This window comes from Strix aluco, chromosome 13 (assembly GCF_031877795.1).
Source record: "Strix aluco isolate bStrAlu1 chromosome 13, bStrAlu1.hap1, whole genome shotgun sequence".
NCBI lineage: Eukaryota > Metazoa > Chordata > Aves > Strigiformes > Strigidae > Strix > Strix aluco.
Genome location: NC_133943.1, coordinates 10,440,218 through 10,456,623, shown reverse-complemented (window position 1 = coordinate 10,456,623; position 16,406 = coordinate 10,440,218). Strand labels below are relative to the sequence as shown.

Here is a 16,406-nt window from a genome sequence, read left to right as displayed (position 1 = left end):
TTGCTTGGTTCTTTTTATCACAGTAAAATATAACATTAAGAAAATGTGAAATTTTTGTTATCTTTATAATTGTTCTTAAAATGCAGAGTTCCTCCTGGTAAATAAACCTTCCTTGTACTGAGACTTGGAATACAGTTTATGAGAAAAATATTCAAAATTTTAATAATGCTTTTTTCTCAAGATAGCAATAAGGAGGATTTACTTAGCTGCTGTAGTAGCAATTTGACTTTGGAAACAATAGTGATGGTAATAATCTCTTTGAAAATTATCCTTTTAAATTTATTGGATTGGCAAGTTCAGGGTAGGCATAGAATGGGCATGCTTCATCAAAGATTACTTATTTTCTATATTCTGTTTATACTAATGTAGTGTGAAGTCAAACACCTGATATTAGTAAATATGTAAACTAAATCAACATTATGCACTGTGTGTACATGAGAGGGCAAAGAACAAGAATTAAATTAATTATGGGGTTGTCTAACACATGAGAAATACTATTCAGATGAGGAGCTCTATAATTCTTTACCAGTAAAGGGAGTTTCATCTTCACCAGCCAATATCACTGATTTACTTACTGCGTATCTCCAGGCAAAGTTTCTGCCTGTGAAACCCACCCAACAAGCTGGGAACAATAGCCTAAGAGAATCTGTCTCCTTCCTCTTAGAAGAAGTTAGGAAAAGAAAGCGAGGTCTGAGTCTCCACACCCTCCCTTGGAAAAGTGGTTTGGGTGGGGACTGGGAAGACAAGCAGGGGAAGTTGCCTGGTTTTGGTTGTCTAAGATAAAGATTTCTAAAATATTTAAATCATATTTCTTATTATTTCTGCCCTTCATTTTTCTTGTGCATACCCCGTTACGTACACCATTTGAAAGTGCTTCTGTATGTATAAATGAGGCATTGGAAAGAGGTCCCAAGTGCGTTCCAATTTTAAAAACTACTTTTTCCTGAAATGCTTTGCTTCCCTCCCCCCTTAACAGAAAACACTATTGCGCAGAATGTAAAAACAGGAAATGAGGCGTTTGAGTTTTAGAGTGAAAGTCAGTGTGTGCTGCTCACATCTCCTGAAAGAAGTGAGACTGCAGCACATCCAAATACACTATTTGTCTGCAGCGTAGAGAGCCCTGTACTGATTTGGCTAATTCTTAATTGCTGATTTCTTTTGACCCATACCCTGTTTGCAGAGTAGCTTTAAGCAGCTTGTGATACTGTTACATTCTTGAGAATGTATTACCTGAAACATTAACCCTTGTTTAAAAAAAAAAACCCTCAAATTTAGAGCAAGGATTATTTTATATGTATTTGACATAGGAGAAATGTCACAAATGCTATCAACTCAACTGGCAAATACAAAAATGGCATTTGTCAAGAACTTGCAGCAATCCTCAGGGTTTGGAGACAAGTATCTATTGTTTTTGTGTGGTATAATCAATATAAGGGTGTTGTGAATTTTTCAGATCAGCAAAAATGAGCGATTTCTTCGGTGACTACTCAGTGGTCTTTGGTACCATCATGACCGTTTATGCTCACCTGTTCCTCCCCCTCAGCCTCAAAGACTGTGAGTTCAGGTGAAACACTGCTCTGCAGGTAGTCAGTGGTAACACTTGGTAGAGATTAGTATTAAAACCATTAAGGAATGAGCTGCATTTTTAACACGCAGCTTCTGCATGTCCTCTTGAGGTTTCAGAAGCACCATCCCATTTGCAGTACTCCAACACCATCCACGCAATGCTTTACTAACTCATTATTCTTAGCCTCTGCTTTGCACATCATCACTCTTGAAAATAATTCTTGTATGCTTGCCAAAGCCTATTAAGCCACACACAAGGCCAGAAAATAGGCAGATGGTTGTGAAATAATGCAGAAAATAGAATTATGTTCTGCAATAAGAGAGAGAGAAAGAAATGCTTCTGGGATGCTGGTCTCAGTGATAGCAGGCTATCATCCTCTGGTATTTGAAATAAGATGTAGGTTATGTAGCACTATTCATCCCCCATATTCCAACACTGTTTTGCACAGGGACAATTTTGATGGTAACGTGAGTATGAATTAACAATATTCCCAAAAGTTATTGCTAGAAAATGACTGAAGAACGTTTTTAGAACACAAGCACATATTACTACTTCAAAAAAATCTAATTATTTCTTGACTCGAAAACATATTTTTTGTGTATATATATATATATATGCTTTTGCTATAGATTTCAGCGGTGGCTTTGGCTGCCTTTTATGTGATTCTGCAGTGTAGTAGTTCTTGATTAGGCCGTATAATGTCTATGTTCATTATCCCTGCTGACATACACTTGACTAGTTCTGTGCAGAACCAAGTTATTTTATCTGCTGCAGCAGGAGAATCCATAAACAACCTTGCTCTGAGGCACAGCATTTATAGATTTTAGTTACCTGTAACCTTTCTCCTAAGGAAAGAAATTGGTTTTTATCTCCATAGAAACTTCTGAAAGTTCCAATCGACACTGACGTTTTAATTTATATTACTACTCTTACAGCTTCAGCTACTGTTTCTCTCCTGTTCTGCATACAATCAAGTTGATTCCAGAAACTTCCTCATATATCTTTAAAACAAGCTCCTTGAGGTCTCTTAGTCTGCAACTAAAATATGAATTCAAAATGGTCACAAAACTACAACAGAAAACCTTTTTTTTTTAAGCATCATTCTTGAATGTCTTATGCCTTAGAGTCCTCCATGCATTCCTAATTTAACTGTCATTTCATTTATTTTTTTTTTTTTAAAAAGCAGGCGTAACTAGCCTGGGAAAGCTGACAGATTTCTTAGATCCAACAATGGAAGGAAGCAGTTAGAAAAAAGCTGATTCTCCTTACAGCTTTTGTTTGCTTAATTATCATTTCTCCATTTTCTCTGTTTGCACTAACCACTGCAGATGCCATAAAGACATCTGGAAATTAAAACCTAATTCATGGGGAACTGTCTTCTTCCGGAGTTAAATGATAATTCTCTAACACAGCAAATTCTTCTGGTGTCTTGTACTTCTCCATTTTATCTTTTTGTAGGGATGTACAGCCTACATTTGAGTTTTGCTTTATTGTTTTACACTGTTCCCTGGACAACTCCAATTCTTAATATTGACCTCCCAGTGTTAGTTTTACCTCACCATCCTTCTTGATTAGTGCAGCCTGGTAACATTCTTGAAAAATAAAGGCTGCAACTCAGATCAAGTGCCTTGGCAAAAAATGTTCTGCCACATGAAATGGATGTTGTTTATATTGTCTGTACTAGTAGACACTTCTCAGATTAATGACCAACTCTGCTAAAGGCATTCAATCATCTGTTACTCTCATGATACCTTACAAGTCTTTTCAATTATAAAATCATATTTGAGGCTTTTCTGTTATGTATCTCAAGTCCCTCCCTCACACTGCAATGCATAGCATCCCTCTCCCTTAATTCTCCTCAGAGACTGAAGTAATTTGCAGTAGTGTTTGTGTTCCCAAATATGTGTAATATTTACCAATGCCACAGTCCTCCATCCCTTGCACTGTCAGTCACACCATCACTTGTCATGAACTCTCCCAAAGTATAAAATGTAAAGCATTTTGAGTGAATTTATCTCAGCTGAGAGTCAAATGAAGGTGTGTTTAGTGGGATGCCAGCACAGCAGAGCACTGCTGCATTCACTCTTTCTCCTTCTCCCTGTTGCTGTCTTTTTCCATTTGTTATCTGTTGTTGCAGATTATTGCTGAATTGCACAGTTCTTCCTGCACTCACTTCCGGATTATGGATTGACTCCGGGGGGGGTGGGGGGGGTGGGGGGGGTGGAAAAGGCAATCTTCTACATTTCTTCTTCCTTGGGCTCTGGAGAGTTTAATCCACACAGGCTTGTTTTCCATGCCTCTTATGCTGCTGTGACCTTCCTTAGCACCAAGCTTTGTCCTACAGAGCTTTCTGAACTTCTTTTTTCTATTTCTACTGTCAAATAATGCCCATCTTTTGTTCACCCGCTTCTCCTGTCACTTCTACATCTTAAGAAATGCTTCTTGCAGAAAGAATCATCATCGTTGTTGAAAACATCATCCACTGTAACATGGTTTTTAACTCAGCTGGTTTTTAAAATCAACTTCCTGTTATCATAGCAGTTGTGTATGTCCTACTTACTGGAGACACTGATTTTATTGTATCAACAGAAGGCTATTGCAGCAGTGTTGTTTAAACAGCTCTGGTTTTAGTTCATTAGTAATTAATTTCAACTAAAATTCTAACATGGGGGGAGTGGATTCCTAAACCATTTAAAGGCCTACAAGAAAACTATCATATTTCTTGAAATACGTTCTGCAAAAGTTACAGGAGTGAGGAATATGCTAAAAATGCATCCATAGATTATGTGTTGCTTTTTCACCCCAATCCTTCTACCCTTTTTTCCTTTAATATAAGGTGAACTCTTGCAGAACTGGCGTGTAGCAGCAGACTGTGCTACAGGGGCAAGTTCATACACATCAAAGCGAATCATAAGACAGGAGAAAAGGCATTTTTCCTTGACACCTCCCTTATTTATGGTTGGTGGCTGCAGTTGCTGTTGCTCAGAAAGTAAATCTCCAGTTACAAGTTAAAACTACTTGATGTCACCAAAGAGATAAGAACTGTAACCAGACCTAGCCTCTCTTCTTAGGGATGCCTGGGCAAAATTCACTGTGCCCTTAGGAGGTGTGCGGGCCTTGCACCTGCAGCACCGCTCCAGGCTGTGGCTGTGGTGCTGTAGCTTGCCCAAAGAAATAGCCCACGTATTCAAGATCAGGTCATAAGTAAAAGAGGCAACCACCTATTGTAGTTTAAGGGACGCTCACTCAGGATGAGTGTACATTGATATCACTGGGAATTTTCTTGCTACTTTTCAAAGGGATTGGGCTCTCAAATTGGAACTCAGTTTAAAGTATGCAGGTAATTGTTTTGCCTTCATTGTGTCCAAGACCCTTTTATGTACAATCTGTCTCTTACAATACAAGAACTCCAGGAAAGTGGGAAGCGGGGGAGAAAAGATACCATACTTATTGTGTGTGGTTTATTTTTAACAGAGATTTCCTTGGATGAGTGCTCCCATTCAAGTTGGATTAGTTGGATTCTGGTAAGTGATTTTCTTTAGGTTGTGCCTGCTATTTTAAGAGATACTTGTAGGGTTTTTTTGGAGGAAGTAGCAATATTTGCACTTTGTTTAAAGAAAAAAAGTTGAGAGAGTTAATGAGTCTACAACAGTTATTTCACTTTCCCATCTGTAACTGATAATACCATATTAAAAAGAAAAGCCGTTAGTAATGAAGAAGCTGCCAAGAAAAGCAGAGGGAGAAAGAAGGGGAGTGGCAAAAAAGGCATGTAGCAGCTAGATTAGAAAAGATGCTTTGGCTACTACCTCCATAAAGAGTAATAGTAATCTCATCCTGTAGGTTGGATTATTGAAACATTTGGTTAAGGGAGTTTCTTTTGCTGTTGTCTGGCACTTTATGTTGTCATGCACACCAATGCAAAACACTGAAAGGACATCAAATGATAACTTTATACACATTTGCAAGCATGGTATTGATGCATTTAGTACATAGTAGGTTAAATGATTTCATAAGTTATAGGGCAGTGAGAAATAAAGGTTACATAGCACTTTATAGAACTTTACCTCACTGTATACAAAAAAAAAGCTTTCTGCCTAGAAGACCATGCATAAGGGTTTCAGATTGTCTTTTAGCACCCTAAATATTGTAAACCCATTTTTGTCTCCTCTAGTCTCGTGTTTGCAACACCCTTGTGTTGTGCACTGTTTCCTCAAAAAAGGTACGTATTCCTGTTACATTATTCTTACTTTAATGTTACATTCCCAAGATGCATGCAAGGTACTGCAAAAAGACAGAAACAAGTGGTCATTGCCTCCTAGAGCATAGTCTTAATTCCCATATAACAAATGTGATAAACATGAGAATATTCAGAGAAGTAATAACTATGTTACTCATCAGTAATATCGAATAGTTGAATTGGGCTCATTTGTTTACAAACTCTAGCAGCTTGAGATGCAGCTACATAGGGATAGTGAACAAGAGGTTTGGGTGAGTAGTTTAACAATGCTATTTCAAGCTGAGAAGTTTGAGCTTGATAATACAGTTAAGAATCACTGGAATGATTCATAAAAAAGGCTCATGTAGTCCAAACAATACATTCATGTCCGGTAAGATTATGGCTTCATTAAATACAGTCAGAGCCCATTTTATTTTCAGCTGGAAACTCCTCTGGTTATACAGAACAGCACTTGACTATATGTGCTTATTTGTAATTTGATTAATATTCTTCCAGAAATAATTCTTCATCAATACACGAATAGCTCAGTACTGAAAACTGTCTTAGAAACAATATTTATTATAGCTGAAATCATAATGAAACCTGGATAGGTTACCTACAAACAAAGTTAGCTCAATTTGCAGTATGAACAGGGTCTTAAATTCAACTGGGCTGTCCCTCTTATATTATTACTGGTTGTCTAAACTTGACAAGCTGCCACAGGTAGCTTAAAGGATGCAAGCTGGAGCTGAATCCATTAAAATATTGAGCAACTAAAGTAGCTTTTGACTTCCAGAAAACAATACCTAATTCTCATCTGATGCAACTGAGTATAAAGCAGCAGTCTGACACCATCTGTTTCCCTGCCTGGCATGGAGTAGAGAATTGTGATAAATAAGTGTCACTAGGCTACTTGGAGATGGCTTAACAAACTAGCATAGCAAGTGTGGTACAGTTCTTGATTTTAACCAGGGCTTTCCATTTCACAGGAAGATTAGACCTTAAACTGTATTTAAGAAATTGCAGCTGTTTAAGTGACCTGGCAGTTTAATTCACTTTACTGTGAGATGACTCTCAAAAATAAACCTTTTATTCAATTGAATAAAATCAGGCAGTAAGTTAAATATGCAAATACATTATATTTAATAAAAACAACTTTAGGAAGTTAGGTTTCTGTTGCCAGCAACAACCTCAAGCAACTAAGTAGATTCCTACCCTCCTGGTAGTAGCAACAGCCATTTCTTGACTCTACAGACTACCTTGTTGCCTTTTAAGCAGGGATTAAGTTGCCCTTGGTCTGTGAGTATGAGTCCTTCATAAGAAGTTAGAAAAAGATCTGAAAACTCTTTTCACAATGCAGGAAGTTTAACCAGATGCATTGTCCATCTTATTTTACATTCAAGTGCTTGTTATATATAACCATTTTACTGTTTCTTTTGCTTAGTTCTATGTCTGTAACACGCTTGGAGCCAGAATTGCAAGCCAAGATCCGAGAGAACAGCCCTGACCTAGAACGTGTATACTTTAATAAAGGATTATAATTCAAGGAAGGGAAAATATCTTTTAAGGAGGATCTTGTGAACTTATTTGTGAGTTATGTGCCAACGTAGTTGAAGATGAGAACTCACTTTTAACTTGTCCTTTTGTTAAACAACTTTGATTATCCACATTTTGTATTTAGACTTTCCTCGTTGTAGTGTTTAAATTACAAAAGGTCATTTTGTCCACTTTGGTATCGATTAAAAGTTTAACCATACATATCCAAAAATGTTTACATAAGCTCTCAAGCAGCTACAATAATAAACAAGCACACAAAGAAAAATAGATGCTATTATATTGAATTTGCCACCTGTTCCAGTAATAGTGGGGCAGGGATCTCTTTGTGAAAAGTCATAGAGCAACTGAACGAAGTTGCCACCCTCTGCCAGCAACAGGACGGGTGGCTGAACGTGACAGAAGGTTGTGCAGGAAGGGCTTTTTACCAGGAGGTTGGTTGGGTTGTAGGTTTTCCCTGTTGGCACAGAACCGTTTCTTTAAGGTAGATGTTGGGGGAGCCTGGAGCTTCTGTACAGTGTGGTACTGTTCAGCAATACAAGCTGCTTTCTTCCGCAGGTCTAGTTTTACCAGCATCATGTTGTTCTGCAGTTCTGCCAGTGTTTGGTCCTGAGAAAGGGAAGGCAATATATATGTAAAGATACAGCAAGCTGCCTAACTCCCTGGTTACTATGAACTGAAGAGGATAAATTGCCTTTGCCAAAATTCGCTAGCTGATATTGCTAAATAAGGCCATGCATAAAGGCTTCTACTGTCAACAGTGTAGCAGTTCAATAACAAAATAGGAACAGTAAGGCTAGGAAAAAGCTAAATCCATCCTGCTGCAAATGTGCTGCCATAGCAACTGTGATAGAGTGAAGTGGATAAGGAAAGGAGAACTCAAATTCTCCTACTTTAAGTGCAGGCTGTCAGTTAACTGAACAGGGACAATTTGGTTCTCCTTTGGAGAGTTAAATATGCAGTCCGACTCAACCATTGAAAAATTAGCAATATAGCTCCCTTAATGTAATAGACAGTATTTGTCTAAAGAATAAGTCATTTTTATCTGCAGCTGCAAGAACCTAGGTTATTCTGCTGACTGGCAAAGCGCATAGACTAAATCCCCCAGTGCAACCCACAACAAAACAGACACATTACCTGTCGAGCCAGAATGTCATCACACATACAGAGGGCTTCTCGAAGTTTCCCTGCGCTGGTACTGTGGCAGCACGCCCTCTCTGCAGACTGAAGAGACTCCCCAAGCTTTTGTAATTCTGAACGCAGCAATCTGACATTCTACAGGAGAAAGAGATTTAGTACAACAGCTACCTTTGGCATTGCTCTGCAAACAAAGCCACTCCAAGGTCATTCAGATATGCAATCCTGAGGGAGGATCCCATCTGAGCGAGGTATGCTGGGATTACAGATACCACAGCTTTCCGCATATCTAAGTAAGGGTTTGTTTTAAACAGACCCATTTCAACTTCAACCATTTGTTTGAAAACTTGGAAACAGCAGCTCCAAACACTGTTTAAACTGGCATCCACCTTGCCCTCTAACACAGAAATGGAGTTACCTTCTGTCCATCTTCCAGCTTCTTGTCTACATCCACAGTAATGGGTTTGGTGGAGGGAGGTGGCTCCAGTAATTTCTGGTACTTGCGCAGCTCTAGGAACAGACAAAGTAGTGAACAATGGTACATTAAGCTTTCAGTTTTTCTGAAGTCAGGACTTCCTTTGAGACAAGCTGCCACAGGCAAGCTGAGAAAAGCTTTGAGTTTGTGCAGACATGCACAAACATTCCAGGCTTCTCCCTTTCAGTTACGCAAAGCGACTTTATAATTTGAACAGGGAGATGATCCTGCCCTAAAGTCCATTTTCATGTAAAAATGAAGTGAAACCCTGTCCCATCCAGCACATTATCCCTATTATCTGCAACTTAGAATACTGGTTTCAGGATCTCTGAATCCAGCATACCCTACTGGAAAAAGTACCTCTAACCCTCTACAATTGCTTGGGCGTAGTCCAGAACCAGTGCAGCATCACTGCCTTACCTGCTGTTGCAGTATTTAACTCCATTTGACATTGCTCCAGTTTGGCTTTAGTATCTACCAGCTCCTGCTGCAGAGCGCATGAGGTAGCCACTCGCTTTGATCGACGCAAGCTTTGCCCTGACTCCTTTTGCATAGTATCCAGGCTCTCCAATTTTTGTTTTGCCTCCTGCAGAGCAGCTTGGAGCTCCTCAATCTTCTCATCACGCTCCTTTGAAAGCAAGTTTGTTCAAATATTCAACAGGATTTTCTTAACACAGCTTTTCTGAAGCTTTCAATGTCTTTCTTCCAGGAGACTTTCTCAATCACACACTTCACACATTGGACCCAGCCTTTAATGTCCTTTAAGTGAAAACAGTGAACCCATTTCCTGGGAGCCTAAACCACCTTTTTTACACTCTCTAAAGACAAGGGATTTTGAGAGTTGGCATCTTCAGAGAGGTCTGCAGCGAATCCCAGAGGCCACTCAAATGCCATAGCATGAAAAATATAGACAGGTCCAAGCCCATCATCACAACTAAGTGTAAGAAGAGAAATTCACAGAACTTGTGTTAATCTGAGGAGTGCAAAGCAAGCCACTAGCTAAAAGTGTAAGGGGGGGAGAGAATCATGTTGCACAAATAGAGTCATCAGAATGGTTGCAACATTAACTTCCAGATTAAGGGCTGAAAATTAAAAAGCCTAGTAAACTACATAAAGCAGTAGACAAAAAGCAAAAATTGTGGATCAAGCTATCAAATATCACAAAAAGATACCACAAAAAACAAAATCTTTCAGTTTGCATAAGTCACCTTCCCAGACTCAAGTACCCCAAGTCCCTCCCCAACCCACTGCCACTTTCCTGATGTCATTTCATTGCCCTGAACAAACCTGGATCTCCTCCTGGTAATAGTCAGTCAGTGACTCCTTCAGGTTATTCAGTTTATCCTCATACAGTTCCTCCAGCAGCTCCTTCTGAGCATCCACATGTTGGCTACAAAGAGAGCAAACTACATGTCAGGGTCTGGCAGTTCTTGGTACTGCAGCTCACCCTGAACAAAGGGAGGGAGATCACCATAAGCTGTACCTGCACCATTGCTCCTTCTGTTGCATGTGCTCCAGCATCTCATTGCAGATCTCCTCACGGAGACGCATTTCGAGTTGCAGCTTCTCCTGCCGCTCTCGCACCAGCAGTTCTCGTGCAGCTTCCACTACACGCAACAGGTCCTGGAGGACACAAACTCCATTGCCCACACTGCACAACAGACTTCAGACCTAGAATAAACTACGTGGTCCCATATCTGTAGGCTGGGAGTCTTTAGTCACTTGGAAAGAGAAGTTGCAAAATTTACTCTTAATTCCTCTCCTGTGAGATGGCTTAAACAGCAGTGAGCTCCACATGGAGCTATCTCCAGAGCAGCTTTCCCTACAGCATGGCCCAGGGATGCACCAGCATTTACTACCTTGACACACTAGAACTGAAGTCTCTGTAGGTTTAAGACTTCCATCTTGATCTTTCAGCTATTCCAGCTGCCTAGTTTAAGTATCTAGGAAGTTTCATTCTTTTTCCTCAGCTTAGCCATCTGTTTTGCATGTTTTCTGATCTCTAGATTTCCCTTGCAGACTAGGGATTATAGGTCTGCACCCGAGCTCTTACTGTCCCTATTCCACAGATGACAAAATGTTTCCAAATTAAGCATGTGCTTCAGATTCAGACCAACTGTGGAACATTTTCCTCATGGATTCCAGATTTCCTGAGTCCCATATCCTTCTGAGGTTCTGTCATCTCTTGGTATAGTGCTGAGCTCCAGCCCCACCTCCCAGGCCAAAGCTAACAGTCCTGTTCTTGCCCCTCTATCCATAAAAACAAAACACAACCCACCTCTTTCTCATACATGGAGACATCTGCTTCATCCTCACTATCGTCTTCTGATTCCACTTCTTCCTTTGCGTCTGCCTCCAGACCCTGGCTGGTTCGCCTGTTGTGCTCTTTGATGATTGATTGTATGGATGGAAGTCCCAGCTTTGTGGGAGGTGCCTGAACAAGCTGAAGGGGAAAGGGCCATCATTACTAGTCAACAAAGCCTGGAAGTTGAGTAGGCTTTAAACATGGCACTTATCTACAACCTGTCAACCCTTCCAGTTTAGCAGAATCTGGAAATACTGTAAAGGTAATAATCCACTGGAGAAACATAGGGAAGACTTGCAAGCATTCCCCCTGCCTTGTGATGGAAAGGGGCCCATTCCCACAGAAGCAGGATGTATCCTGACCATGCTGTGATCCTGGCACGTGCTACTTACCTGGCTGGCAATGGCTGAGAACTTGGCTACATACAGAGTTTCATCATATGTAGATGCACACTGGTTGATGTTGACAATCATGCAAGAGCGCCCACGTCCAGTGAAGAAACCCTGGAACACGCGGGTTAGCTTGCTGTCCCGGAAGGGAACCACAGTCTGCTTCAATCTATAGAGAGAGACAAGAGTGAGCCCAGGGGAAAGCAAAACAGCCTCCCCACACCCTCCCTCTGGAGTTCTGGATGCGCACCTGGACTGCTGGTTCTGGCGGAGGGCAGCAATGCAGCGACCCAGTGTGTGGAGGGAGGTGTTGATGTTGTTTGCTTCTTTCATTCGGTCCCCACTTTTCTGGTCTTTGCAGCGCTCTGACCCCGCCAGGTCACACAGTGATAACCTGAAGAAAACACAGGCCATATTCACATGAGCTACTAGGTTTGTCCTGTTCTGACAAGATTTACAGTTCAGACACTCTGTGATCACCTGCCCTGCTCACCTTCCCAGTTTCCCCATAAGGGCACAGAAAGCTCTTCTGGTGTGTGGGGGCTGTTGCTGGGCAGAAAGGCCTACCCGCAGTGTAGGGGTTACACAAGGTAGTACCAACATGAGCTTTGTGATGTCAAGTTGAAAGATCCTTTGCCAGTCCTCAGGACAGCCACTTCCCAGATACTGAGACAACCTGTTTCCAGATAACTACATCCCAGGAACAGGCATCAGCAGCACTTAAATCAGCCTTGCTGCAAGGGCAAGGTTACTGACATTTACCTTCATTCAGAAAGCCTGAGAATTACCTCAAGGTGTACTTTGCAGTACTCCTCACAAACTCCTCAGTCAGTTCCAAGACTTAAGAGTGGGAACATTTACTCCTTCAAAGTACTTTCAACAAAACCTTCCTTAAGGTACTTCCCATACCCCAGGTCCACAATAAAAGAGGCAGAAAAGTTGAGTCCACAGACAACACCCCCAAATCCTAGAAAGCATGAAACTTACTCGCTGATTTTTGGAACAATTTCACTGCCACCTCTTTGCAAGTGCAGAATCCGAATGGAGAAGACACTGTGACTGTAAAGAAACATGCAGATATTTTAAGAAGGAAATGCAACCTTTAAAAGCTCCTCAGGATTGTATTTTTGCCTAAACAACCCCCCTTCCCCTTCAGACCTGCGACTGGAGTTCTGGTTCATGTGGGTGCTAGCAAAACTCTGATTTTTCCGACCCAGTTTCAGGAGCTTCCAGGCCTCATCAGCATCCCGGACATTGATCCAGTTCAGATCTGGAAAAGCAAGCATGCATTGGGCAAGGCAGTTAGGAGACTGGTAGAAAACTTGCTTATCTCAGCCCTGACTTCACCATTGCATTTCCTTGATATTAACAAACTTAACATTCCCATAATCCAGACATCAGAGACCTCTGAAGGGCCATAGAGGACATCACGGTCCCCACTGCATCACTGCTAAGCCACCCACCCAGCCCTCAAGTCTCCCTAGCAGGCCACTAAACATATCTTTCAGGTAAATCTACCTTTCACATAGGGGTTGCCAGTCTGGTCTTCACAGAGCCGCAGTGTCTGCCTCTTGCGGTTCTGGCCAGGTACAGCTGGTTCTAACAAGTCATAGATTAACTCATTGTAAATCTCAAAAAAGGAGACCCAGATGGAGAACTGCATATCTCCTGTGTTGGTGAGTGAAATGCGATCCAAGTCGGCCCAGCGAGGGCTCGGTTCTGGGGAAAAAGAGGAAAAAAAAAAAATTATGCCTGCAACTTTTCACAGGTCCAACCTGAATGGTTTAGCTATAGACTGAGATATCTTTCTTCAGCAGGAACATTACCCCAGACTCAAATTATCCTATATACCTTGTCTCATTTGGACCTACTCTAATGCCTGTCCCCAGTGAGACAACCTAAAGCTTCCTTGCACAGTATCCTCCTTTCTCTGTGAGGACTTTTTGCATACTTGATCTTGACTCCAGGAGTATAGGATATTTCAAACATGAACTCTTCCCTGTGTAAGTTTTAGTCCTTGTTCCCTCAATTACTCCATGCTTCTGGATACCTAATCAGCCAGTAGTTCCTAGGTTTGAAAGTCTGGGCACAGTGTTCAGTGCAGCATGTCAGTTTAGCACCCTGCTTTACAGCTATCCCCATCACATGGCATTCAGCTGCTCAGAACCATATCCCTTGAATGAAGTAAATGGGTGTCAATTAACTTTCATTTCATAAGGCTTGGTTATTATGCAGTGGTGAATTCTTCATCTGTTGGCAAGACATACAGACAAAGTTCTTCAGCCCTGACATTCTTATCTGTCAAAGGGAAAATTTGTGAGACTACAGCACCTTTGCTCCCTTACCCACAACAGAGCATCCAAATAGCCATCCCCCTTTCTTCCCCCATCTTCCAACAACAAGAAGCAGGTAGTATACCACGTGCTTCCAGACATACCTTCTGTCTGGCTGACATCTGAATGGTTCGTGAGTTGGCTAGATGAAGAGAGGCCAGCAATTCCACTGTCAAAACTGCCACTGGTGGTGGCCTGGAGCTGAGATTCAGCACTGTGACTCCTTTTCAGTGGCGTTAACAGCTCCCCCTGGAAGGAAACAAAGAACAAGAACATATATGTAGTATGACACCATCCTTACCCTATTATTAAATCTCCAAGAAGCCGCATGCTTACCTCCCACAGACCCCCCCGCAGCATGGTCTGCTTCTTGGCCTCTTCCTGTCGCACCTGCCTGCTGTCCAGCCAGATCACCTCATTGGAGAGGGAAGGCTTCAGATCCATGGCTTGGTACAGCCGGTCCCCCACACTATTGAAGATGACTGCTAAGGAGCGAGGCAGAATCCCCCCATCTTTGTTGCTGCCTGAAGCAAGGAGAACCAACAAGCTGAGGATTCACATGTAGAAGCAGACAACTCCCTCAACAAGCTACTAACACCTAGTGCTTTCCTTACCCTGAATAGTGTGAGTCTTCCCTGAATTGGTGATGCCATAGGTGTAAACCAGCCAGTTCTGCCCATTCAGTACATCCTTTACCACCTGCTTCATTGTCTCATCAAAGAACAATTTCTGCCCCACATCTGGTCCAAAGATCTGCAAACAAGACACGTGAAAAATGGCCTCATGTGGATCTTTCCTGTCTTTTGACTGCACATGGTTGTTCAAGTGATAATACGTAGCCCTTTGTTCCCTTCACTAGCCCCACATCATGAGCAACAGACCCACCAGTAATTCCAGTCCAAGTCCCCTGCAAAAACAAGCTGTTCAGTTGCTTAATCCGGTTATATCTGGCATCACTACAGCCTCTAGTATGTTTAGAGCCTCATGAGCAAAACAAGAATCTGGCATTTGCTGCCAAAAAAGTTGTCAGAATCAGCTTAAAGAGAGAAAAAATAAGGAAACAGCAACAGAAACAAACTTAAGTAGAGAGGATTGTACAAGTATACAGTTCATACAGTGCATTGGAATCAGTGTGTGTTAGTAAGCCAGCTTTTCAAGCTCTAAGGCTGGTTTAAGCTCCAAAAACTTTCAGATGGATTGTTTGTCCCAGTTACCTACCTGGGTGAAAGAGAATCTGTGTGCTGCTTGTCCCACTCCGCGTTCTGTGCTCCGCATGGTAAAGGAGTCCTTAGGGGCTTTTAGAAGAAGGGTCTCTGAATTCTCAATGCAGACACAGCCCTAAAGAACACATAAAACCCCATTATCACAATGGCTTAGAAGAGGCCATAGCATAGACAGCAAAGGATGATAGCATCTCCCAGCAGGCATACAGCTCAGACTGCTTCATTCAGTGTCTCACCTGGTCTTCCCCTTTTTCCACTTCCGTAGATTTCAGTGGTCGAACTCTCAAATAGACCTTTAATTTTCCATTATTATCTTCAGCTACAGCCTGCAAAAATCAGCACAGGTTAAACATGGTAGCCAGAGGCAGTGCACAACCATCCATCAGAACAGGAACCACAGCATGGCACACACGCGTGGCTGCCCTAACTAGTGCTCAGTAACTAATGGACACTTCTTTGGTCCCAAAATCCCCAGCAATGCCAGAAGCTTTCTTAGGCATTTCCAGGCACACCAGCATTTCTTTTGTTTATCTAATGAATCAGACCAACAACCTGAAGACCTGACACCAAAACCAGCTCCCAGACCAAATACCACACAAAGAGGCATTGTGTTAAGAGGCATTTACTGACTGTGCCCTTCACAGTACGCTGCTCATAACAGGAACTGCTTCCCTGCAATGCAACATTTTGTTCTACTCTCTTCTGAAGAATTTGTTGGCCCTGCATCACACCATCTTTGTACAGAGACACAGCGGCCACAAGTCAAAACACTGCCCTGTTTGTGACAGAAGAGCTCCCACCTCACCTGCTGGCACCCCTCCAGATCTGGAGAGATGGCAGAGAACTCTGACAGCAGGTCCTTGCGCACATCAGCCCCAAACCCCGTTGCTGTGGATTCAAGAACAGGGGAGGCTGCAACATCATCATCAGAGAACAGCCCTGGGGAGGCAAGTGCTTGCGCCATGGCGTCTCACACAGCTCCTGGAGAAAATGGGGGAAGAGTAAGGATAGGGTGATGTTACTGCAGTCTTCCAGGAGTCCAAACTTTGCTTCCCCACGTGTACACCCCACTACATACAGTCTGCCCACCACTACCATATCTTTCTATTCCCCACGAACAACCCACTCCCACACGGAACCCTCCCTCCACGCACACCCACACCGACACACAGGATGCCGCTGCAAACGCACACGCACCCCCCGCAGG

The 16,406-nt window shown here is 42.1% G+C and overlaps 2 protein-coding genes across 9 annotated transcripts in view; one reads left to right on the top strand and one right to left on the bottom strand.

Annotated features, from left to right (window-relative positions):
* Positions 1-7,340, top strand: part of SFXN1 (sideroflexin 1) — a 47,674-nt gene extending 40,334 nt beyond the window's left edge. For 7 of the 8 annotated variants that reach the window (XM_074839123.1, XM_074839119.1, XM_074839125.1 and 4 more), the window contains 3 exons: positions 5,042-5,091; positions 5,739-5,786; positions 7,228-7,340. In XM_074839123.1, coding sequence (XP_074695224.1) covers positions 5,042-5,091; positions 5,739-5,786; positions 7,228-7,324 — 195 coding nt within the window. In that variant the 3' untranslated portion in view covers positions 7,325-7,340. Of the gene's footprint in view, positions 1-1,453; positions 1,555-5,041; positions 5,092-5,738; positions 5,787-7,227 lie in introns of all 8 variants that reach the window. The other variant, XR_012625052.1, reaches the window with a different exon arrangement.
* A 261-nt stretch (positions 7,341-7,601) lies between these two features.
* On the bottom strand, positions 7,602-16,163 carry KIF20A (kinesin family member 20A). The gene is made up of 18 exons (XM_074839126.1): positions 16,005-16,163; positions 15,436-15,525; positions 15,195-15,314; positions 14,591-14,729; positions 14,313-14,500; positions 14,081-14,225; positions 13,162-13,362; positions 12,802-12,913; positions 12,631-12,702; positions 11,894-12,037; positions 11,647-11,812; positions 11,228-11,392; positions 10,433-10,572; positions 10,237-10,339; positions 9,370-9,577; positions 8,893-8,984; positions 8,475-8,612; positions 7,602-7,946 (listed from the first exon to the last, which is right to left on the bottom strand). Exons 1-18 carry the CDS (start codon positions 16,161-16,163, stop codon positions 7,674-7,676), a joined length of 2,655 nt encoding a protein of 884 aa, XP_074695227.1. The 3' UTR covers positions 7,602-7,673.
* Between the last annotated feature and the right edge of the window lie 243 nt (positions 16,164-16,406).